The 20947-nt window shown below is 39.2% G+C and overlaps 4 protein-coding genes across 10 annotated transcripts; 1 reads left to right on the forward strand and 3 right to left on the reverse strand.

The window, feature by feature from the left end:
• Window positions 1-613: 613 nt before the first annotated feature.
• On the forward strand, window positions 614-3956 carry LOC125468060 (wall-associated receptor kinase 2-like). Its single transcript, XM_048582851.1, is given in 4 exon segments — window positions 614-1885; window positions 1967-2149; window positions 2381-2848; window positions 2851-3956. Coding segments are annotated over 4 exon segments (2280 nt in total). The 5' UTR covers window positions 614-1011; the 3' UTR covers window positions 3606-3956.
• Window positions 3710-15016, reverse strand: LOC103952360 (coatomer subunit alpha-1). 3 transcript variants are annotated; one of them, XM_018648721.2, is made up of 5 exons: window positions 14865-15016; window positions 14613-14764; window positions 14180-14415; window positions 13268-13762; window positions 3710-7018 (listed from the first exon to the last, which is right to left on the reverse strand). In XM_018648721.2, the coding sequence occupies exons 3-5, from the start codon at window positions 14385-14387 to the stop codon at window positions 4068-4070; spliced, it is 3654 nt and encodes a 1217-aa protein (XP_018504237.2). In that variant the 5' UTR covers window positions 14388-14415; window positions 14613-14764; window positions 14865-15016; the 3' UTR covers window positions 3710-4067. The 3 variants fall into 3 exon arrangements, with proteins under 3 accessions (XP_018504237.2, XP_048438807.1, XP_048438806.1); XM_048582850.1 differs by lacking the exon at window positions 14865-15016 and having other exon boundaries at window positions 3710-3898; window positions 4032-7018; window positions 14613-14858; XM_048582849.1 differs by lacking the exon at window positions 14865-15016 and having other exon boundaries at window positions 14180-14411; window positions 14613-14858.
• On the reverse strand, window positions 10145-13259 carry LOC125476562. Its single transcript, XM_048582852.1, has 2 exons — window positions 10850-13259; window positions 10145-10529 (listed from the first exon to the last, which is right to left on the reverse strand). Exons 1-2 carry the CDS (start codon window positions 11826-11828, stop codon window positions 10495-10497), a joined length of 1014 nt encoding a protein of 337 aa, XP_048438809.1. The 5' UTR covers window positions 11829-13259; the 3' UTR covers window positions 10145-10494.
• A 994-nt stretch (window positions 15017-16010) lies between the features above and the next one.
• On the reverse strand, window positions 16011-20910 carry LOC103952361 (histidinol dehydrogenase, chloroplastic). Of its 5 annotated transcripts, none has more exons than XM_009363935.2 (15): window positions 20686-20910; window positions 20402-20537; window positions 19792-19913; window positions 19629-19681; window positions 19435-19507; window positions 19256-19357; window positions 19087-19188; window positions 18892-18963; window positions 18751-18813; window positions 18635-18676; window positions 18299-18358; window positions 18101-18211; window positions 17561-17731; window positions 16765-16855; window positions 16011-16458 (listed from the first exon to the last, which is right to left on the reverse strand). In XM_009363935.2, the coding sequence occupies exons 2-15, from the start codon at window positions 20517-20519 to the stop codon at window positions 16181-16183; spliced, it is 1458 nt and encodes a 485-aa protein (XP_009362210.2). In that variant the 5' UTR covers window positions 20520-20537; window positions 20686-20910; the 3' UTR covers window positions 16011-16180. The 5 variants fall into 5 exon arrangements, with proteins under 5 accessions (XP_009362210.2, XP_009362209.2, XP_048438810.1 ...); XM_009363934.2 differs by having other exon boundaries at window positions 20402-20522; window positions 20686-20909; XM_048582853.1 differs by having other exon boundaries at window positions 20402-20501; window positions 20686-20907.
• Between the last annotated feature and the right edge of the window lie 37 nt (window positions 20911-20947).

Below are 20947 nucleotides of genomic sequence, written 5' to 3' on the forward strand. Positions count from 1 at the left end.
CTAATTTCTTCTTCAAAAGGATTTGCACTTTCTTTTTATCTCATTCTTGCTTCTTTTCTCCTCTTTTCTCTCTCCTTTTTCTCTTTTCACCCGTGCCCACCTTTCTCTCCTCTATCCTCTTTACCCGATTCTCATTTTTTTTTTTTTTTTTTTTGTTTGTCAAACGAAATATTTATTGGATTAAATATTAGATTAAAGAGTTGATAGTGTTTGAACCCACCTCGTGGTGGAAAAGCACCATTGTTTTTAAAAATTAATTATTTTTTAAGAAACAATATTTCTTACTAATAAAATTTCATTAAACATTAAAAATTTGTTGATAATAATTTTGTTCATTTTTGGTACACGATTAATAATTCATATTACTATATCTTAAAATGTGACTAATTTTTAATTTTTATACATTACCAAAAAAACAAAAGGGAGGGGAGGAAGGAGTGACATGAGATAGAGAAAGAGGAGAGAGAAAAGAGAGAAAGAAACGTTGAGAGAAGAGAGAGATATGATGGTGATGTTGGTGAAATAATAGGCAAGTACAAATTGTGCAATAACGGTTTGATGCAAAAAAAAAAATTCTTCAAACATCTTTTTAAGCGTTCTTTTACTATGAAATGAAGTTTCAAGACATTTGTAAAGAGTTTTTTTATCCAAAAATTTTACAATGCTCGGATATAACAATGGAGAGTTGGATGTGCACCCAAGAATCCAACGGTAAATAATCCAACGGCGAAGATTCCAACTAGAAATTGAAACTCCTTTTTTCCCATCTGTTTGGTTTCTTCATTTTTAACTCTTATATAAATGAAACATACTTATTATTTACCTCGACTTTGTCATAATTATTTGTCATCATTCTTTTGGTTTATAATCAAGGGACTATATGATCCTTCTCTGTCATCACCTTGCTTGGAATGTGAACCTGCAGACAAGAATTAGAGCCGGCTAAGACAACTTCAACTCGGACTGGAATATTAGAGCGTACAAATTAGTCCCGAGGAGGGAGATGTTGGCATGATTGCCATGGTACCTGGGATTCTTATCCAACTGGTCTCCTTGGCGGAATTGTTTGTATTTTCAGCTGCAGTAGCAGCAGCACAAGCTTTGCCTGGCTGCCCAAATAAATGCGGGAATTTGTCAATCCCGTACCCTTTTGGGATATCCGATGGCTGCCACCTCAGAGATGAATTCCTCATCGTTTGCAACGAAACCTCACAACCCCCCACGGCATTTTTGACAGGAACTGTAATCCCAGTCTCCAACATATCCCTTGACGGTGAGCTACAAATAATGCAGTTTGTAGCAAGAGATTGTTATGTCAAGGAGGGTTTATCAGATACCAAAAAAAGCAACACCCCAAGGCTAAGGCTCTTCCCTCCTTATACGATTTCGGGCACGAAAAACAAGTTCATTGCTGTTGGTTGTGACACTTACGCGATCTTTGAAGGAGTGCGTGGGAGCGAAAAGTACGTAACCGGTTGCATGACCTTCTGCGAGAGCTTAGGGAGCATTCGTGAGTCTTGCTCCGGCATTGGGTGCTGCCAGACTTCAATCCCAAGTGGGCTTCAAGTTCGTACCGTGATGATGAGTAGCTACTTCAATCATACGCTTATATGGGACTTTAATCCATGTAGCTATTCCTTCATTGTGGAAGAAGGCCAGTTCACATTTTCTAATAGAAGTTTCCAAGAGCTCGAAAACACAAGCTGGCTTCCGATGGTTCTCAATTGGGCAATTGGGGATGAAGAATGTGATGCAGCTCAAAAGAAGGAGGACTATGCATGCAAGGGAAATAGCACTTGTGTCAGCCCCGTCAATCTGTCCGGCTACTTTTGTCGGTGCTCGCCAGGTTACGAAGGAAATCCGTACCTCCCAGAGTGTTGTCATGGTACTGATCATCTTTTAGATAACCTAATTTATAACTATGTGCCTTAATTATGTGTTAGTGAGTAATTTATACTCTCTTCAGATATCGACGAGTGTGAGATTTCAAACCGTTGCAGCGCAGGAGCGTGTATAAATTTACCTGGAAATTATTCTTGTGTCTGTCCAAAAGGGTTCAAAGGCGACGGAATGAAAACTGGAACTGGTTGCAGCAAAGACAATGGAAGCAATCTTTCCAAGAGCATTCGCTTGCTTATTATCTCATTGGGTAAGTATTTGCATTGGTAGACTATGTAACGGGCGTCGATCAAACTGTGTCACTATGTCAGTAATAAAATGTCGATACTATTATCACGGGCAACACAATATGGATGTGTGTTGATTCTTTAATATATGAACGGATGTCCTGCACAAAGAATTTCGGATTAAATGCATGCTATTGCTATATTATCATGTAGATCGAAATAAATTGAAGTCTTAATTTGGTGGTGATTTGCAGCTGTGACAGTAGCCTCCTTGATTTTCCTGGTGGGAGGTTCATGGGCCTACTGGGGAATGAAGAAAAACAACTACATCAAACTCAGAGAAAAGTATTTCAAAGAGAATGGTGGCATGTTGTTACAACAACGACTTGCAAGTCGCCAAGGAGGATTTGTGGAGACAACAAAAATCTTTACAGCAGAAGAACTTGATAAGGCCACAGACAACTATGATGACAGTAGAGTCCTTGGTGAAGGAGGCTACGGTACAGTTTACAAGGGAATACTACCAGATAATGAAGTGGTTGCCATAAAGAAGTCGAAAATCGGAGCTTCAATCCAAAGTGAGCAGTTTATAAACGAAGTTATTGTTCTTTCTCAAGTCAACCACAGAAATGTGGTGAAGCTACTGGGTTGCTGTTTGGAGACACCGGTGCCTTTACTAGTTTACGAGTTCATTGCCAGAGGAACTCTTTATTATCATCTTCATAACGTAAAGAGCAAAGAACCGTCGCTTTCATGGAGTTACGGTTGAAGATCGCAGCCGAAACTGCCGGAGCACTAGCGTACTTGCACTCCTCCACTTCCATGCCAATCATACACCGAGATGTGAAAACAACGAATATATTATTAGACGAAAATTACACAGCAAAAGTGTCGGACTTCGGAGCTTCGCGATTGATTCCTCTAGATAAAGCTCAAATCACAACTCTAGTGCAAGGGACTCTAGGGTACTTGGACCCTGAATACTTCCATTCGAACCAGCTAACAGAAATGAGTGACGTCTACAGTTTCGGAGTTGTTCTTGTGGAGCTACTAACAAGAAAAGTGGCACTGTCATTTACTAGGCCTGAAGAAGAGAGAAACCTGGCAAACTTCTTCGTTTGTTCCGTGGAACGGGGTCACTTGACTCAAATTCTCGATGACGACATAGTCACCGAGAGAAATCTTGAGACACTGAAAAGAGTGGCTAATCTTGCAAGTAGATGCTTGAGGGTGAAAAGGGAGGAAAGGCCTACCATGAAAAAGGTAGCAATGGAGCTAGAGGGGATGCAGACTGCGACGAAGCATCCACGGAGAAGTGCTGATTTCAGTCCAGAGGACACTGAATACTTGCTCGGGCCGCCTTCATTGGCTTATGCTAGAGGTGATAGTTGTTCTAGTACTAGCATAACCATTGGTGCAACTAGTGTGTACAAAAGCATGCAAATCGAAATGTTAATGAGACAGGGTGATGGCCGATAATCCATCGTTTCTCAATAGTGTACATCTTTGAATATAATTAACAGAGAGCTACTCAGGCACACAAGAAATGAAATACATTTCAAGCACATGTTCAACACAACATCTTCGAATATAATTAACAGATTGACATTTCTTCGGTGGAATTCACAAACGAGTTCTAACACGAAAATGGTGTCTACAACATATGGAATTTCAAAGCTACAAATCTCAGGAAAAGCAAGTAATTTTGACAACTCAATCTAATTTGTTTATTCTCGGAAGTCACAAGAATCACCTAGACCAAAATGCTCAACCTGTTCATTACAGTGAAAATCATGATCACGAACCTTGCAATAAAATTTGAAATAGAAATACAAGAGAAGCACAACCTAATCAAATTGCGTTCTTTAAAATATAAACCCTGCTCAAGGAGACGAGAAAACTAACATAACCATTGTCGTACGTGAAGGTTGAAACAGGAGATCATCTTATCTGGGTAGGAGAACAGAGCAAACCAGATGCATCTGATCCAACCACTGCAAGATCACAAACAGTACAGATCTTTCCTTCATGGTCAGGAACAAACCGAGAGCTGCAGTACGGGCATGACACATCCTTCTGTCCACGGTAAATAGGCACGTATGTTCCCCCACAAACCACAAATGGGTTTCTGAAGTCATAGTTTAGCTGGGTTGCATCAGTCATGTTCTTTTCGGCAGCTTGCAGGATTTGTCTTGCGGTCTTTGCATGGTTTTCAACGCTGGGGTTGGTCTCCAAAAGTCGCCTGGCAAAGTTAGCTGCCGTGTTGAGATTACCAGCCTTATAGCAAACACTCATGGCATTTAGTAATGCTAGCCTCAAGTGAGGGATCTGAAGGTTGCAGTGGGTGAAGTAAGCTGCCAGCTCCTGTTGGCGAACCGGATCGCCTTTAAGTTCCTTCCTCTTAATCTCCATCTTCAAACCCAGAACATACTCCTTTACAATGATTATCAATTCTTTTACTTCATCAACCTCTCTCCTTGAATCAACTACAATCAGAGGAATAGTATGCAGAATACCAAGGAAAAGACGTAAAGCATCAGCAAATTTCCCTTGGGTTGTGGTCTTGTAACCCACCTTAAGCTTCTCTTCTAGCTCAGAGAATTTAAATACAAGAGCAGGAGGACCCCTAACATTAGGAGTAGCTGATTCACTCCATCCCCTCTCAATGGCCACGGTAAGCACAGGAGCTGTCGAGAAGGCACGTAGATACGTATGACTGCCCATGTGTAAATCGAGAAATAATTGTCTTAAGGGATCAAAGTTTTTTATACCCAGCTGCCTGCTCAACAAACGCATTGCAATATCGAAATTCCCGGCTGCAGCATGTTCAGCAGCCAGAGATGATTTCTGGGACCAGATTTGACTTACAGGCATACCAGGAGTTGGGGCAACAAACACAGAAGAACGGGCGTTGCTGGCAGTTTTTGGAGTATCAATCTCAGGTGGAAGTTCAAGATCTTCAAGATCCCATCCTTCCTCCTCATTTTCCTCGTGTGCTTCCTCATCATCCAGCACTGCACTGATGTCTCCATTTGGAATCTTGTCCACGTCAACAATATCCAAATCCTCTCCCCAATCAGCATCTGTAGCCTCTTCATACTCTTCCTCAACATTCTTCCCCACATTATCAAGACCACCCTCAAATATTCCTCTCATGACCCTCAACAAGGGCCAATCTCCACCGCAGATGATTGGCGTTGGAGGTATCAAAAGAGAGGGAGATTTCCCCTTGGGTAAAACAGGAACATTATCTCCCAGTTCAGCTGCCAAACGTTCAGCAATATCATGGAGCCCATGGATTACAGCTGTGCTATAAGCAAGAGGTAAATGACCCGCATTCTCCAAGATCTTAACACGTTCTCTGATATCACCCAAATACAAAGCATTGTGGAACTGACCCATCACATCATTCTTCACTTCAGCAATTTTCAGCATTTTGGACAATTTATCCAAGTTTCCAGTCACAAGATATAGGAATGATAGCCTCTCAAAATTCTTTGTCCTCTGATACGCATATTCTACAATGCCTGCATTACCCTGACGTAGGGCCTCCACTCCCAATCGATACCAGTGATCTTTCTCATCAATTTCCTTGGCAGAAGCAACAGCAATCTGGATGTTCCCACTCCCTAGTGCCAAGTTGAAGCGAGTCCTCTCATCCTTCACAAAATGAAGAGCAACTTCAGGGAAACCTTTCTGCTGTAGATATGCAATCATGGCCTGGCCACAGAGCTCAGAACTCCTAATCATGCTCATAACCTGGTCATACCTTTTCTTCAGTAAGGATAACTTGAAAACATATTCTGTTGCATCAACAACAATGGCACGGTTCTTCCCATCTCGATCCAAGCAATGTATGGTGTTTCCATACACTTTTGTTATATACACGGGAATGTCAAGGGTCCTGATGATTCCACTATCCCCATTAGGAAGGCAGTATTTGATGTGATTCAAGGTTGTATATATGAAGACACCATTGTCATCCCAAGCTCCACTCTTTACACGAATTGTCTCATGGAGAGTGCACTGATGCACAAGCTTCTTATTGGCTATCACAATTGAATGTTTGCTAAGTAAAGCAATGCTCTCCATGTCATTTGACCAAACAATATACCTTACAAAAGGAGTTTGAAGCTCTCCAACAATAATTCTCTGCTGCAGGTCAAAAATAATGACTCTGTCCTCTGCCCTGCAGAGCAAGTTTCCAGTTCCAGCATAAAATATTGCATCAGCAACAATAGGTAGGGCACTCTTCTTGACAATCTCATTTTTCAGATTTTTAACTATAACTTGGTTGGTGCTCTTTTCAAGCACTGCAAACCTATTGCGAGCCACGAACACAGCTGGGCCTCCGATTCCTCTTTTTGCCTCCTGCACAGTATCACCCCGACCAAAGCTATCTTTGGGTATAATGTATAGTTCATAAGAACCCCCTTCCGTATCTGAACCTATCAAAACAGCATTTTCAGTAGGGCTGTAAGATAGTGTTTTTGCCCCTTGATTCAAGTTGGAAGAACCAGGCCTTCGAATTGGGATAACTTGACTGTCTCTCTGGGTGGAGAACTCATAGAAGCGGAGAAAACGATCTTTAACATAGTACATGGAATCACCGCTAACAGAAAAAGCAGGACGCTCCCTCTCCAATTTAAAGACGATCATGCCACTATCATGCCCAGCAGCCAAGAGGTTCATTTCAGGATGTGCTGAAAGAATCCAGAACCTATCATGCTCCCTACGAAATGTCTGAAGACCAGTCCGTTTTGTTGCATCCCAGACTCGGATACTCCTATCCTCGGAATTGGACACAATAATATCCTGCCTTGAATGGAATAGAACACAGGATACATTGTTCATGTGCCCCCTTAGAGTGTCCACTTCCCAAGCCTTTGTATCTGAAATTGGAAAGATTAACAGGTGACCATTTGCCAGTTCAACCAACAGGATTTCATAACTCTATTTTTATATTTCTAATGTGCACACACTACAAGAGTATTTGCCAAAATAGAGTTAATTTCTTGATCTATTCATCTCCCAATCGGAGGATTTATATAGGAATACAAGCAATGATGATCAGGTATGAAACCAGTACAAGAAGTCATAAAAACACTGCTGTGAAACTACTGCCTATACCTAACTTTACAGCTTACAACTACTTTATTAATTACAATGGAAAACATGTCTGATTTCCTAATTCTTTAGTCAACAATGGCTGATTTAGTTAACAAGTCTACAATGGCTGGCTGCTACAAGTCTACAATGGCTGGCTGCTTCAGTTAACACTCCCCCTCAAGTTGGTGCATAAATATCTCGAATGCCCAACTTGCTGAGTGAAAGATGGAAAATCCTGCTTGACACTGCCTTTGTTAAAATATCTGCTAGCTGATCATCACTCTTCACATAAGGCAAGTTAATGGTACCATCAACCAACCTTTCCTTAATAAAGTGCCTATCCACTTCAACATGTTTAGTACGATCATGTTGAACTGGATTATGAGCAATGCTAATGGCGGCTTTGTTATCACAATAAAGATTTGATGGCTTTGTAGAATTGAAACCCAATTCTCTCAACAAAATCTTGAGCCATAACAATTCTTGCACGCCGTGTGCCATACCTCTAAATTCAGCTTCAGCACTGGATCTAGCCACTACATGTTGCTTCTTACTGCGCCAAGTAACTAGATTTCCTCCAACAAATGTAAAGTATCCAGAAGTCGATCTGCGATCAGTTACTGACCCAGCCCAATCTGCATCAGTGTATCCTTCAACTTCTTGATGTCCATGATTGGAAAACATCAAGCCTTTTCCAGGAGCAGACTTCAAATACCTGAGAATGCGTTGTACAGCATCCATGTGGGCTTCACTTGGCCTATGCATAAATTGACTCACCACACTTACAGCATAGGCTATGTCAGGTCGTGTATGAGACAAATAAATCAACCTCCCAACTAATCTTTGGTATCTTTCCTTGTTAGCCGAAACTTGATCAGGATAGTCTCCTAATCTATGGTTTTGCTCAATTGGTGTGTCTGCAGGTTTACAAGCTAACATCCCAGTCTCAGTTAATAAGTCTATAACATATTTCTTTTGAGAAAGAAAAATGCCATGCTTTGATCTTGCAACTTCAATACCCAAGAAATATTTCAAAGTACCCAAGTCCTTCATTTCAAATTCCTTGGCTAGATACATTTGAAGTTTTTGAATTCCCTCGACGTCATTACCTGTAACCACCATATCATCCACATAAACAATTAAGGCTGTAAGTTTACCTTTATCATGCTTAAGAAATAAGGTATGGTCAGCCTGAGTTTGCTTGAACCCATAATTTTTCATGGATTGAGTGAACCTGCCAAACCATGCTCTTGGTGATTGCTTCAATCCATACAAGGACTTTCTCAACCTGCATACTTTGCCAATATCACAAGTGGTAGTGAATCCAGGAGGAAGATCCATGTATACCTCTTCATCCAAGTCTCCATGTAGAAATGCATTTTTCACATCAAACTGTCGTAGAGGCCACCCCAGATTTGCTGCCAATGACATAAGAACCCTAATAGTGTTGATCTTTGCTACCGGCGCAAATGTCTCTTGATAATCAATGCCATAGGTTTGAGTATAACCTTTGGCTACCAATCTGGCCTTGTACCTCTCCACTGAACCATCAGCTTTATGCTTTACTGTGAACACCCATCTACACCCAACAGGTTTCTTGCCTTCAGGAAGTTTAACCAGTTCCCAAGTGGAGTTTTTTCGAAGAGCTTCCATCTCTTCAATCATAGCTTTTTTCCATTTTGGATTTTTAAGAGCATCCTGTAACTTGTTAGGAATTGAGACTGATGACAATTGGTTTGCAAAAGCTATATAAGAGTCTGACAAGCGATGAGATGAAACAAAATTAGATATGGGATATTGAATACCCTTTGTAGAAGAATAACCATAACGAACAGGGGGTATCCCTCGATTTTCTCGAATAGGATAACGAGAAACAGACTCATGATGTGGTTCATTTGGATCAGCACTTAATGAAATATCATGATTGGACTCATCAAATATAGTAGGCTGAAGAGAAGGAGAATGAGTGGTTACCTCAGGATAATTCGTATGAGTAGCAGCTGATTGGTCAGAGAGTTGGTCAATGAGGGGATCTATATGTGGGTGGTCTATCTCATCAGCACCTTTTTCTTTTTCTTTTCCTTTATCTCCCCTTTTTCTTGTCCTCTCATATACCTTCAATATTTTTCCACTCTTTGCCTCATCATTAGGCAAGTTTGGACCATCACCGGCATCAGACAAGTGTTCATCCGAAGAATGCATACCACCAATGTCAAGTGGCCACTGCTCTTCCTCCTTACTCCCTATCTCCCCCTGAAGAGAAGTGACCAAATCTCCCTCTGAAAAATAAGCCTCTTGTTCCTGAAAGGTAACATCCATAGAGACAAAAATTTTCCCATTGGGAGGATAGTAACATCGATACCCTTTCTGAGTAGCAGAATAGCCAATAAACATACATTTGATGGCTCGAGGATCCAACTTATCACGATTTTGCATGTGGACATGAACATAGCAGACACAACCAAACACTTTTGGAGGAATATGAAGGAGTGAAGGAAGAGAATGATACTGGGAAAGGGTTTGGATAGGTGTTTGAAATTGGAGAACACGTGATGGCATGCGATTGATAAGAAAAACAGCTGTGTGAATGGCATCACCCCAAAAACGTTTAGGAACATGCATAGCAAAACATAAAGATCGAGCCACATCCAAGAGGTGACGATTTTTACGTTCTGCTATACCGTTCTGTTGAGGAGTATGTGGACAAGATGTTTGATGAATGATACCTTCTTGTTGAAAAAATGTTCCAAGTCCATAATTCAAATACTCTTTCCCATTGTCAGATCGAACAACTTGAATTTTAGCATTAAATTGGGTTTGAATCATTTGATGAAATATTGGAAAAACAGACATAACCTCACTCTTACTTTTTAGTAAGTATACCCAAGAAACTCGAGTGCAGTCATCAATGAAAGAGACAAAGTATTTAGCACCAGTATGAGTAGGAATATGAAATGGTCCCCAAACATCAGAATGAATAAGAGAGAAAGGAACATCACTTTTATTGGAGCTTAAAGGAAATGAGACACGATGATTTTTAGAAAAGATGCAAGTTTCACAATGGAAATTAGAAACCTTGACTTTAGAAAATAAAGAAGGGAATAGATATTGCAGGTACTGAAAGGAAGGATGTCCCAATCTTTTGTGCCATAACCAAATTTTTTTAGAAGCTTCAACTTGTTTAGCTTCCACTTGACAACTGTAACTTGTCTTCTCACAATCTGGTGGTAAGTCCAAGTAGTATAGACCTCCCCTCTCTCTACCATGACCAATCAACGCTTTCGTTCGAATATCCTGAAACCAACAATGAGTAGGAGAAAAGATGGCAAGACAGTTTAGTTGATTTGTAAGTTTACCAATGGAAAGCAAATTGTGAGAAAGATTAGGAACATGTAAAACAGATGAGAGAGATAGGCATGGTGTTAATGAGATGGAGCCTGCTCCAAGCACTGGAGTGGAAATACCATTAGCAACTTTAACGGTATTTAAAGGTGGAGTAGTGTGAGAAGCAAACCATGAAGAGTTATTGGTCATATGGTCAGAAGCCCCCGAATCAATGATCCAAGGTTTATTTGGAGCACCAAATGTGGTGTTCAAGGCAAAACCAAAGTTACCTGCGTCGACTAAGGAAGTGGAAGCAGTAGTAGGAGAAACTGAGTGAGCAGATTGATCTACTCGAGGCACGGAAGGCGTTGGTGTAGACAGGTGTGCTTGTGATCCAACAATGCTTTTCTTTTGATTTTCCTTCTTTTGAACCCACCAATCAGGATATCCATGCAACTTAAAACAAGTGTCTCTAGTATGCTTATCCTTGTCACAATAAGTACACTTCCTTGTATCAGTAACTTTAGATCCCCCTGATCGAGAATTCGAGACTCCACGGGGAAATCGAGACGGAGCAGCTACCATGGCTGATCCTTCCACTTGTGGGCCAACCAACATAATGGTTTGCCTACTTGCTTCAGCATTCACAAGAGCATAAGCAGCACGAACAGATGGCAAAGGTGTTTGAGTCAAAACTTGACTGCGAACATGATCTAAATGAGGATCAAGGCCAGCCAGAAAATCATACAATCTTTCTTCTGAAATTTCTGTCTCTCGAGCAGCAACATCATCAGCACATTTCAATTTTCCAGGACGTAAGAAATCTATTTCTTGCCATGTTTGCTGGAGTTTACCATAATATGCAGATAAAGGCTCACCATTCTGGCGAGTCGCCAGTGCTTGACGGCGAAGTTCATATAATTTTGATGCATCTTTTTCAATTGAGTAAGTTTGGGTAACAGCATCCCAAACATCTTTTGCAGTAGAGAGTCGGAGAAAAATGGCCCGCAAATCTCTAGTCATGGAGTTGAGAAGCCAAGATTGAACCATGGCATTCTCTTCCTCCCATATAGCATACAATGCATCGGCTTCTGCTGGTGCCTTATTTTTTCCACTGACATAAGACCATTTGCCTCTGCCAGTGATGTAGATGCGGACACTTTGGGACCACGAGGAATAGTTGGACCCATCCAACTTGTCTGGGGTGATATGTAGAGACATATCATTTTGTGTAACAGCAGCTGAAACAGTGGTCTTGGAGTCACCCATTACTACTGCAACAAATTCTCTTTATTGAAACAATAGAGTCTCACTGAGAGGGATGCAGGAGCAAAATGCAAGGAGGAAGAGGCAATGGCACGGGTTTGTTGGGTGATTCCAACGGGTATGGTTTATAGGGTATGGGGTAGTATTTAAAATTTTGGGTTTATAGGGTATGGGTTCGTGGAGATATTGCAAATGGACAGAAGATGGGTAGAGATGCAGCGGAATGTATATGGTTAACAAGCTCAATATGGGTAGTGATGTTGGCAGATATGGCCAAAGAGAGATTGGATTCGTATGAAAGTAGAAGGCCTGCTATTCTGCAGGTCTTATGGGGTAGATGGCAGTAGTGCCAGTAGGTTAATTAGAATAGAAACTCCTTTTGGATCAGAATGGCTCTGATACCATGCCAAAATAGAGTTAATTTCTTGATCTATTCATCTCCCAATCGGAGGATTTATATAGGAATACAAGCAATGATGATCAGGTATGAAACCAGTACAAGAAGTCATAAAAACACTGCTGTGAAACTACTGCCTATACCTAACTTTACAGCTTACAACTACTTTATTAATTACAATGGAAAACATGTCTGATTTCCTAATTCTTTAGTCAACAATGGCTGATTTAGTTAACAAGTCTACAATGGCTGGCTGCTACAAGTCTACAATGGCTGGCTGCTTCAGTTAACAGTATTTACAAAAATTTGAATATATGCATACTATTTAGCAAGGAATACAGAAGTACATATCCAAAAGCAATTGTGTGGCTTTTTTCAGTGTTAATGATATTACTTCTGACACAGTGACACTTGCCATGAATTAACTTTACGAAGAGGAAAGGGGAAATATATGTTTTTTCCCCTCATGATAGGAAACAAGACTTAAATTAAAAAATCATGCACAGTACCAACGGATGTCTGGTATTTGACAGAATAATAATTGAAAATTTTTAAATGACAATTCAGGCCAACAAACTAATTCATTGCCCTCTCTTTAACAACGTGAAACAATTTACCCCTATGGCTTACCAAAGGAATGAGAAAAGAATAAAAAAATGTTCAAAAAATTTTAGGTTACTATATCATGTGCTCGGTTGCTACAGAAAGGCAGATATTGAGAACGATGATGCAAGACTAAAAGATTGGTCTTTAAGATATATATTCCTAACACATGTTGTGTTTGACATAATGAGAACTGGATCTATTATCTAAAGAGAAATATAATTAAATGAATAATTCGATTTATATATTCCCAACTATTTAAATTTACAGAATTAAATTTTAAACAAAATGTCATTCAAGGATTTTCACCTGACTGTGGTACATAAAGCAAGAAGTAGATGCATAAATATTTTCGTTTCTTGTTAAAACCAATCTAAGAGAGGTGCGTAGTCAAAAATTTTTTCATTTCACAGGAAACTGAAATAAAAGAAAAAAGACATACCATTCATCCGCCAAAGTTTCAATTGTCGATCGTCTGCTCCAGAGACGATCAGAGGGAGTGTAGGATGAAATGATGCCCAATTCACACCCCGATCATGACCTTCCAAAACATACTTCACAACAGCATCAACTCCACCAAAGAAATCTGCATTCATCTGACTCAAGCGCATGATATCATCTGCTGGGGCAACCGTCTTTTTCCTTAGGGCACCAATATCCCAAACACGAACAGTTTGATCCAATGATGCTGAGACAACAAGATCCTCCTTTGGATGGAATAAGGCACACATGACGTAATGGTTGTGTCCAGTGAGCACAGAAATACAAGTTCGGGACTGCCAATTCCATATTCTAATTGTCTGGTCATCACTCGCACTAACAATCCACGGGTACTCATGATGGAATTGAACGGTTCGGATGTAATCAAGGTGTCCAAGAAGTGTAAACAAACACCTATGCAACTTGTAATTCCATACCTTGATCTTGTAATCATCCCCTGCCATTTAAGCATAAACAATAAATTACTTCTCTCTCGACTCTCTTCCAAATCGGCAGCCGTCATAATAAAATAAGACTTAACAGACAAGTAAATGGTTCTCAGGTTGATAGATCCAGAAAAACATAGGTAACCCAATTTCAGATTAAGAATATAAGAGTGAATAGTTCAGATCTGATTGATTCTACAGGGCATCAAGAAGAAACTAATGAACTACACTACCATTTATAATGGATGCATCGGGCGAGTTACAGCAAGATGACCACACATTACACAATGTGACAGAACTACCACGGCAGTATAACTTACATTTTATCCATTTCATATCGAATCTATAACGTCAAGTGCCTGAAATTTGCAGATTTATACACAGAGCGAACGAACCGACAAAAATAAGATTGAATTGTGGCGTTATACCTCCGGAGACGAAAAGCGGCTGAGAGGAGTGGAAATGGACGCCACGTACAGGGCCATCGTGCTCGTCAAAACGGTCGATGAGAGTGCCCATTCGGTAATCCCAGAGCTGGATCACACCGCTGTGGAGACTGGCCAAGATCCATGGCCGCTTGGGGTGAAAGCTCAGCCCTTTCACCCGATTACTCTTGGTCTCGAATTTCGTCAGCATCTCAAATCCCAACTGAAACCCCCCCTAACTGAAATCAAAGATCAAACAACCAAGAACAATTCAATTGACTAAACTCAATTCAATAATACAAATCACCCCTCAAAGTCTCCCAATTGGCAATGCTTTCGATCTAATTCTCCATTTTTTTTTCCTAATCAATTTCTCAGCAACCAATCAGGATGTGAATTCACGAATAAAATCATAAGTAGAGAAAGCGACATGTACCTCAGATCTGGGAATGCGGATTCTTGATTAGCAGCGTGGAAATACGAGACGACAGATTGGTTTGGCAAATCGTCTAATGATCAAATTTATCGGCTTTTCTCGGAAACCAATCAGCAGGCGAAAGAAACTCGGCAAGAGAGAGAGATTCAGATCTGGGAATTCATAGGTGAAATCATTTGAAGGCAGAACACATCTAAATGCAATGCACAGAGAGAGATAGAGAGAGAGAGAGAGAGAGGGAGGGTTCACTACCAGCTGGGAGTGACCTTGTTGCAGATCTGTTTTTCGTTTTGGGATTCAAGCAGGAAGCTTTTTTATTTCTTTCTTTCTTTCTTTTCGTTATCGGTTGTTTCCTGTTTACGTTTTAATTTTTTCTTTTTCTTTTTATTTTGTTTTTTGTTTTTTTGGACAAGTTGACCTTATGGTCACGTTTAATTCCTCTTGATACTGACTTTTTGGGTTTTTTCCTTTTATTTTTGAAAATTTTAACGAAAAGTACACAACATTGTTTACTTTAACGAAAAATTATATTTTTATACTAAAAAGTTAATTCTGATACTATTCATTTTACCCTTTATTTTGTTTTAATCATTAAAATTTAAAATTTTCAAGCCTTTTTATTTAGTTTTCATTTTTTTTTTTCAGGAAAAAAATTGAAATTTCGCTTAAATAAAATTACTTAAATCGAATCTTCTTTTGACTATTGGAGCAAACGTAATAACTTGTAACTCAAATTGTTTTACCCATATAACCGAAATCACGTAGTCAAATTCTCATGCCTTCAATTCTTCAATTGTTTCGATAAAAACAAGAAATGTGGAAGCAAAACGTAATATTCCTTGTAATTTGTGTCGTTTTATTCTTCATCTTGTTTACCCAACATCTATTTAGACTTGGAAGAGAATCCAACACGATTAATTGGAAAATGATATGGCAAAAATTTTGTTAGAATTTTGTTGATATATGTTGTTTTAAAATATGGAATGTGATTTCTTTCAAGATAAAAATGTTCTTTAGCTTTCGATTTACCCTAATGTAATGGAAATAAAATTGAACGGCTTGCACTGCGTCACATCAACTACAAGAAACCTTGTAAAACATTATTGCATTTATCAAGAGCTTTAGTTTCATTTAAAAATATTTTTAAATTGACTGAAAGTACTTTAAAATAAAGATTGAGTTTCCAAAGCATATAAATGCTTCCTGCAATAAACACAAAAAGTGGTACTTCTTGTAAGAAGCCCTTCAACTGCTTTTTCAAAATTCACATGTATCTTAACAAAGATTGGTTTCAAAAATAGTTTCATAAAAAACACTTCCAAACGATCCCTTACCGTTTATTGAAATTTGGAAAAAAGGGAAAATGAATGCTTCAAACGAAAGAAAACATTACCAACCTACAACAACGTTTAATGGTATTCCACCCACCAGTTTTCTCCTCTAGAGTACAACAATCAAAATTCCACCATTGCAGATTTTTCAATAGTAGCAGGTACATGTTCCGAAAAACGGCAATTTGCCCCAAGGGGGAGAACAAATTTAGCAAACGGTCCTGTGCGAAAATCACCTTACGTTAGGACCTGCCGGGCTTCGATATCCTTAAGTCTAAGGGTTACAGCTCTCTTGTGCGCCTCTAGTCCTTCAACTTCAGCCATGGTGGCCACGTATGGGCCGAGCTTTTGCAAGCCTTCCTCTGTCAAAGACTGCACTGTCATGTACTTGAGAAATGAGTCCAAAGCCACGCCACCATACATCCTCGCATAACCATATGTTGGAAGGACGTGGTTCGTCCCACTTGCGTAGTCTCCCACACTCTCTGGTGTCCACTGCCCTAAAAATACAGAACCTGCGCTCGAAAGATATCGAAATTTAGACAGCTGGAAACAAAATCCTAAGTTTAAAGTGACAAGGGACAAAAGGCTGAAGCTAGTGAGTTTCATCTGTACAGCTACAACTACAAGTCCAAATGAGAGATCACTAATCATGGCATGACACTCCGTAGACCAACGTTTGGAACCATCGGCAAAATGGAAGCAAAGATCAACATAGTGATACACAAATGAAAGACAAAAAGGAAGAAAACTACTGTTAAAAAAAAATTAAAGGAATAAAAAGGATGAAACTGTCAAGTTATAGGCTAAGAGAAGTATACCTGCATTTTCAATGAAACTCTCCCACTTTTCTGCATCCTGGACATTGATGATCAGATGCTCGGGTGCATACAAGTTTGAAAAAGAGACTGCCTGAAACAGCCATCATCATGTCTAATTTCGGGATCACACAGAACGTCTCAAACAACATACAGGTAAGCAAAGATGATGCATGTAGCCCAGATGTTAACATAGTTATCATAAAAATACTAAAAAGAAACACTTTTTATCAAACGCACCAATTGAGATAATAAAAATTTGGACAAAAATAATGAGTATCTTTAATGTTGAGAGCCAAATAAACCGAACCAAGAGACAGCAACGATGCAATTAAAATTTTCCATGCAAGGGGAATGCTGAGACAAAAATTCACTTTTGGACACAAATCACATAAAAATTCAGCTCGAGTAAGTAACTAATATAATGAGGCAACTTAAGGACGTAACCCTAGGCTGTAATCTCTCCTTTTAGGATCAACACTTAAACTCTTAAAGTAAGACTGTTCTAATCTTATATATAACAACCCAATATTACCTTCTTAAGTTGCCACATTACTATCTCCTTACTAGTTCAAGACTTTAGAGTAGAAATCTATGATTATTTCATTCAACAGAACTTTGCCAGACTCTGCAACCTCTCCAAAGGTAATTTAACATTGGATGAGATGAAATGCATGCTACAAATACCCTGACCCTACTCACCATCCTTGACCGATTTCACAAGTGATTCCAGTGAAGTAAATACAGGGGCTTCCTAAATTTAGTGACAGACATATCATATCAAGATGAAAGGACAAACCTCAACCATATCCCGAGCAAACACTGTGAAACTGTGGCTCAGTGCTTTTGAAGCAAACGCTCCCCTTGGTAGGCTTTGGCACTGCTTGCTGATTTCCTCTTCTATAGCTTTAACATCCACGCCATCCCCAGCAATTACAAGAACAACTTGACTATCAGGGCCGTGCTCAGCCTGAAATTGTATTAGTTACTCAGGTTGCCCACAAGCTTCCCAAAATACCATATCAATCATTTAGATTTCATATAATGCAGTAAAAGATCTGCAACAAATAACAATGTGCCTCGTTATACTAAGTCATATCTTAGTGAAACCTAGACATCTTATTATAAGGGGATTGAGAAATACAGTCGTCCTGCTTTAGCCACTTCAGTAGACTTGAAACAAAGCCTTAAATCTTTAAAACTGTAAGGGTGCAAATTGTATTGAGTTAAATATACAGTATGATTATGTTGCAAATTGAACCTGATTCTCTTATAAATGTTAAATTACGAAAGTGATCAATCACAAACTTAAAAAAAGCATTGCAGAACAAGGAAGCACCTGAGAAAGTAAATCAGCAGCTATATGAACAGGACTGGCATGTTTGTCAGCAATGACCAAAACTTCTGAAGGGCCCGCAGGCATGTCAATTGAAACCATGGCTTCGCTGTTCTGGTAAACGCAATAATCTAACTTAACTCCCATGTTTCAGCTTCACTAAAAGTTAAGCAAAGAACTTGTAATTGTAAGTATATGTACCTGGAGAATCATTTTTGCAGCAGTGACATATTGATTTCCAGGGCCAAAAATTTTTTCAACCTGAAAATTATTTGAATCAAAGAATTAGATAAGTAAGAGCAAAAGATTACATTTTCTTTAGATTGATAAGACAAATGAATTTCAAAGAAAATTACAACATAATAGCTAAGCTAACTTTTGTCCTCCGCTTTTTCTTATATGACTGATCCTCTATTTTATCAAAAGAAATCATGCTCAGAACATGAGCTAATAATTGAGTAACAAATACAAGGCATGGTACAAATATATGGACAAGTTATGAACAACACAATAACAATATAAAAGGGAAAGTAACACCTTTGGGCAAGATTCCGTACCCCAAGCCATAGCAGATATCGCCTGTAAAGCAAAAAGAATTATCAGATTACTGTATGTAATAAAACATAAACGTTGTATATTTGGTGTTTACAGACCTGCGCGCCACCAGCTTTAAGGATGTGAGTTACACCAGCCTTCTTAGCACAATATAGTACTTCCTGAGGAGCAAAACAAAAAATGATCAGCTCTAAATTTGAATCCCCTCATAACGCATTCCATCCAAAGTAAAGAATCACCTTGCATATGGTGCCATCCTGACTTGGGGGAGTGGCAAGAACAACAGTTTTACACCCAGCAATCTGTGCAGGCTGGTAAACATGATAAAAGCATTTGTCCATCAATCTTTATGATTTAAAAATTGAGAACCATGATAAAGATCAAAAGGATGACACAACCAAAAGCAAGTTTTACAACAAAAATGATCAACTTACAACAGAAAGCATCAGAGCTGTTGATGGTAAAACTGCAGTTCCTCCTGGAACATAAACACCCACAGAACCAATGCTTCTTGCCACCCGTTTACATTTGACACCCTGAAAGGTTAAAGATGCTTAAAAACTCTGGGTATATAGAAAAAAGAAAGCTGCAATATAGGTTTACCTTCATGTTCTCGACACTTTTCTCAGCTGATTTCTGAGCAAAATGAAATGCATATATATTGTCATATGCCACATCAAATGCTTCTTTAATAACTGCATCAAGCTGCATAAGAAAAATATCAGAATTCAATACATCAAATTAATATCTTGTATCCAGAAAACACATCTACATAGAGATACCTCAGGATCTGGAAGCTCGGATACTTCTACAACTATATTATCCAGTTCAACTTTGTCAAACTTTGCAGTATACCTGCGTGAGAGAAAAATAAATAAAGCATATTAAAACAACAAATTCTTCAGGAATTAAAGGTGTGCTAATAAAGTAATAACAAATCAATAAAATGATAAAAAGGAATTAAAGAAGTACATACTCCTTAACCGCAGCATCCCCTCTTTTACGAACCTCATCAACTATAGGGTTGACCTGACCAAGTATAGCTACTATATTGTATGAGTTACTTCATTTATGAATATAAATACGAACAAAAAAGTTGTCAAGAACAATCAGGATTTGAGAACAAAAGAAAGGCTCACCGTGCTGAAAATTGAAGAAAAATCAATTCGAGGACGAGCTTTCAGGCTTTCAACCTCAGGTGGGGCTAGTTCAGATAACCTATAAGACTTCATTGAGCAAGTTATCCCCTTACAAGCAAACCCTGAGCAAACAATCAACTTTACTAAATCAAGAAATGAAATATTAATAAAGAAAAGCATTGAATTTACGGGTGAGCACCTAACATCTACCACATAACTTCGACATATGATTATATGGTCACATAAACAGCATTTATACATAAATTCACCTCTTAACTATATAAATGTCTTATATTTTGCACACTTTATTTGCATGTATGCACTCATAAACGGTTGAAATGAAACAAATTTAAACTCTTTAGTTTTTATACAACTGAATAACGCAAATATCCTCTAATCAGGCACGCAATTTTACCAAATTTCGAGTCAGCTCCATATCAACAAGCACTATACTAACTCGAAATTTGACACACATGGTGAAAATAACTACATAGTTACATTCAATGTAACTAAAAATCACTCTTTCAATTGAGCATTGCAGTTTGACTCCAAAATCAAACGCATGAACTGCAATTCAGTGAAAGAAACCGAGGAAATGATGGATTCATACCTCGCCGGAGAAATAGATTTCGGGCTTTCGGGGCGGCAACGAGCGAATGAAACTGTCGTTGGATAAAGCAGCTACTGATGCTGCGATTAAAACACAGAACCTGACGGTCCATCATCATCGCCTTCAATCAGACCAGCTAAATTAATACATATTGTAAAGGGAAAAGAAATTTTTCTCTTAATTTTCTGTTTGGCTGGCGAGAAAATGTGGGGAAAGGAAAAAGAATTGACCTTCTTGCATTTACGCACGAAAATGGCAGAGGGAAGGAGAAATTTAAGATTTACCTGCAAAGTGGAAAGTAAGCGTGACGCGGTGACTGATGACTGTGAACGTACGGCCAGCCACTAGACGGAGCCGCGGAGAAAGACAACCCAAGTTGATGAAGGAGAAGATGAGATGGACTTCGGAAAGAGTCGCCGGAAACGGGAGAAACGGAGATGCAATCGCCGCCAAGATGAGAGAAAGCTGAAGTCGCTAGAAAAAGATGAGTTTACTATCAGGGAAACTGGATTTGGATCCCCATCCGGATCCATATTGTGGATCTAT

The sequence above is a fragment of a genome, unplaced genomic scaffold (genome assembly GCF_019419815.1).
Source record: "Pyrus x bretschneideri cultivar Hongxiangsu unplaced genomic scaffold, Pyrus_bretschneideri_v1 Contig19, whole genome shotgun sequence".
Classification (NCBI taxonomy): domain Eukaryota; kingdom Viridiplantae; phylum Streptophyta; class Magnoliopsida; order Rosales; family Rosaceae; genus Pyrus; species Pyrus x bretschneideri.